Genomic DNA, 2,295 nt, shown 5'->3' on the forward strand with positions numbered 1-2,295 from the left:
CGTGCAAACTGAGTATTGGGATTTTCTTTCACAAGTAAAACCGGCCTTTCGAGCTTGTGTTTAGTATTCACGACGTTAGAATTGTATGAAATTCATAAAAATTGTTTAAAATTAGTGTCTAGCCGCCAAAAAGTAAGGAAACAAATGCAAAATCATAAATTTTTCACAATTTTAACACTTCGCTACACCATCGAAACCAAAATTCTGTTCGAAGGAAATTCGATACTCAACGTAAATTTCGATACGGTTGCATAGGTCATAATACGAATTTCACTTTCGATCTTCGATAACCTGCTGTACTTGATAATCTCATACGATCATTGTCACACAAGGTATAATCTCCGCCAAGATCCATTTAAATTAAAAAATAGATATAAATACTAATTACAACTTTATTCCTTGTACAAAGTCCGATTTTACTAATGAATAGTTTAGATTTTGAAACGCACTCCCCTGTGCCGGTAACTTGCCATTGGGTGTGTCAAACCACGACAATAATTTACCAATTAACAAAGAAATGCGCAAAAAATCGCAATATATTCTAAAAAATTCCGTCTTACAACTGTCAATATATCCAGAATGCTTCGTAAAATCCAAAGCCTCATACTCGAAAAAAGCGTAATGGCAAAGTTGAATTGCTTTCTGTTGCCATCTTTAGTCGAATAGACCGAAACCCATATCGTCGTCCTCTTCAGACTCCGATTCCTCCTTCTTAGCTTCTTCCTTCTTTTCGGCAGCAGCGCCAGCACCAACAGCAGGAGCAACCACAGCAGCGGCGGCAGCAAATTTGCTGGGATCCTTGATGAACTCCTTGATGGTAGCAGCTTCCTTGAACTCGACTTCGGTTGCAGCAGCAATTGCCAACAGATTCTTGAAGCCATTGGCAATGCTGTGTGGAGCAGAAGCAATGGTTGGGTAACCAATCTCCAAAGACACAGCGGCCAAATTGGCAACACCAGCTTGGAATTTCGCGCGGAGATCTTCGGGCTTGATGTCCAAGATTTCAGGCGAGAAAATGGAACCCGAGTCATACACTTGGGTGATGGCCAAACCGTACGAGAAGGGTGAAATGTTCAACATGTTCAGCAATGTAGCCTCAGAAGCACCGACCTTGTCACCAGGTTTCAAAATGGGCACGTCGTTAATGATTTCAATTGTACCCTTGGAAATCTTGGTCGGAATGGAGAGAGCCTGGAAGAAAGAAGTTTTCTCGGGACCCAAACCAGTGTTTTGTGCCGGAATGACGACGGGCAATGGGGCAATAGCGCCAGCACGGGCTGGGGCGCGCACTTTCGACTCAAGCAACTTATCACGTACTTCAGCCAAATCGCCTTTAGTGAATACGAAGCCAACATTGCCTTTAATGTGTGGCAACAACTTTTCCAATTGAGCGTTGTTCTCCAAATGACCGCGTATAGCTTTGCGCATCATAGTGTTCTTACCCATGAGCACAACAGCCAAACCACGCAAGCTGGTACGGATATTTTGCATCTGCTTGGAGCCGACATTATCAGCACCGACAATGAAGCACTTAGGATATTCGTCGAAAAGTTCCTGCAATTAAAGTTCAATACGTTAATCAAATGGTGCACATATGACAAAAGATCAGAAGCAAAATATGTAATCAGACACAGGTTTTTCTAACATAACGTGCATCAGGATGCCTGGGTTCAGCTTTTTCAAGCAAGGCTTCCAGACGATACACATTCAGACGTAGAAAATTTCTCATCATTTGGCAGAAAATAAGAACATAGAACTGGATGCATACTTACGACCACTTTTAGGAAGTATTGAGCTTTCCAGGCGGCTTTGTTCTCCCTAACCATCTTGAATCAAGTTGTGTAATTAGGGACTCGTGAATTGAATTTAAGAACTGCAATATACAGGAAATAAATATCGCATATAAATTAATGGATAAAGGCATGGCCGTGGAAAAACACTTCCTTATTTTAGAATGTTAGATGTTCTTAATTTTTGCAGATTATTTTACCCACCAAAGCACAAAACGTACGCAAACGACGGTGTCTATGACCAAAATGGCCGAGTGTAGAGAGATTTTTATGCAGTTGGCATCGCAAAACGGCTGAATACAGAGTTGCCTGATTGTGTGTAGCGCCCTCTGGTGAAGTAACTAAAGAACGGAATACACTGCACCAGCGGCTTGTCAAACGTACTTTTCTCAGTTCGCCATACAGCATAGATAGATAGCAGAGCTGTAAGATGATTGAATCAGTAGGATCTGCATTCACGTGGCACTCGTTTCAAAATTTTTATTGTTTGGCTGTATAAAAAAAA

At 41.4% G+C, this 2,295-nt stretch overlaps 1 protein-coding gene across 1 annotated transcript; it reads right to left on the bottom strand.

Annotated features, from left to right (window-relative positions):
* Positions 1-374: 374 nt before the first annotated feature.
* LOC118738804 (60S acidic ribosomal protein P0) lies at positions 375-2,102 on the bottom strand. Its single transcript, XM_036469791.1, has 3 exons — positions 1,995-2,102; positions 1,773-1,873; positions 375-1,554 (listed from the first exon to the last, which is right to left on the bottom strand). The coding sequence occupies exons 2-3, from the start codon at positions 1,824-1,826 to the stop codon at positions 655-657; spliced, it is 954 nt and encodes a 317-aa protein (XP_036325684.1). The 5' UTR covers positions 1,827-1,873; positions 1,995-2,102; the 3' UTR covers positions 375-654.
* Between the last annotated feature and the right edge of the window lie 193 nt (positions 2,103-2,295).

The sequence above is a fragment of the Rhagoletis pomonella genome, unplaced genomic scaffold (genome assembly GCF_013731165.1).
Source record: "Rhagoletis pomonella isolate Grant_MI unplaced genomic scaffold, Rhpom_1.0 Rhpom_scaffold_00005, whole genome shotgun sequence".
NCBI lineage: Eukaryota > Metazoa > Arthropoda > Insecta > Diptera > Tephritidae > Rhagoletis > Rhagoletis pomonella.

What these genes read in the sequence shown, in the direction of transcription:
- LOC118738804 (XM_036469791.1), bottom strand. Translation starts at nt 1,826, where the DNA reads ATGGTTAGGGAGAACAAAGCCGCCTGGAAAGCTCAATACTTCCTAAAA. An exon ending in AATACTTCCTAAAAGTGGTC is followed by an intron (nt 1,555 to 1,772) that starts GTAAGTATGCAT and finishes CTTTAATTGCAG; the next exon opens with GAACTTTTCGACGAATATCC.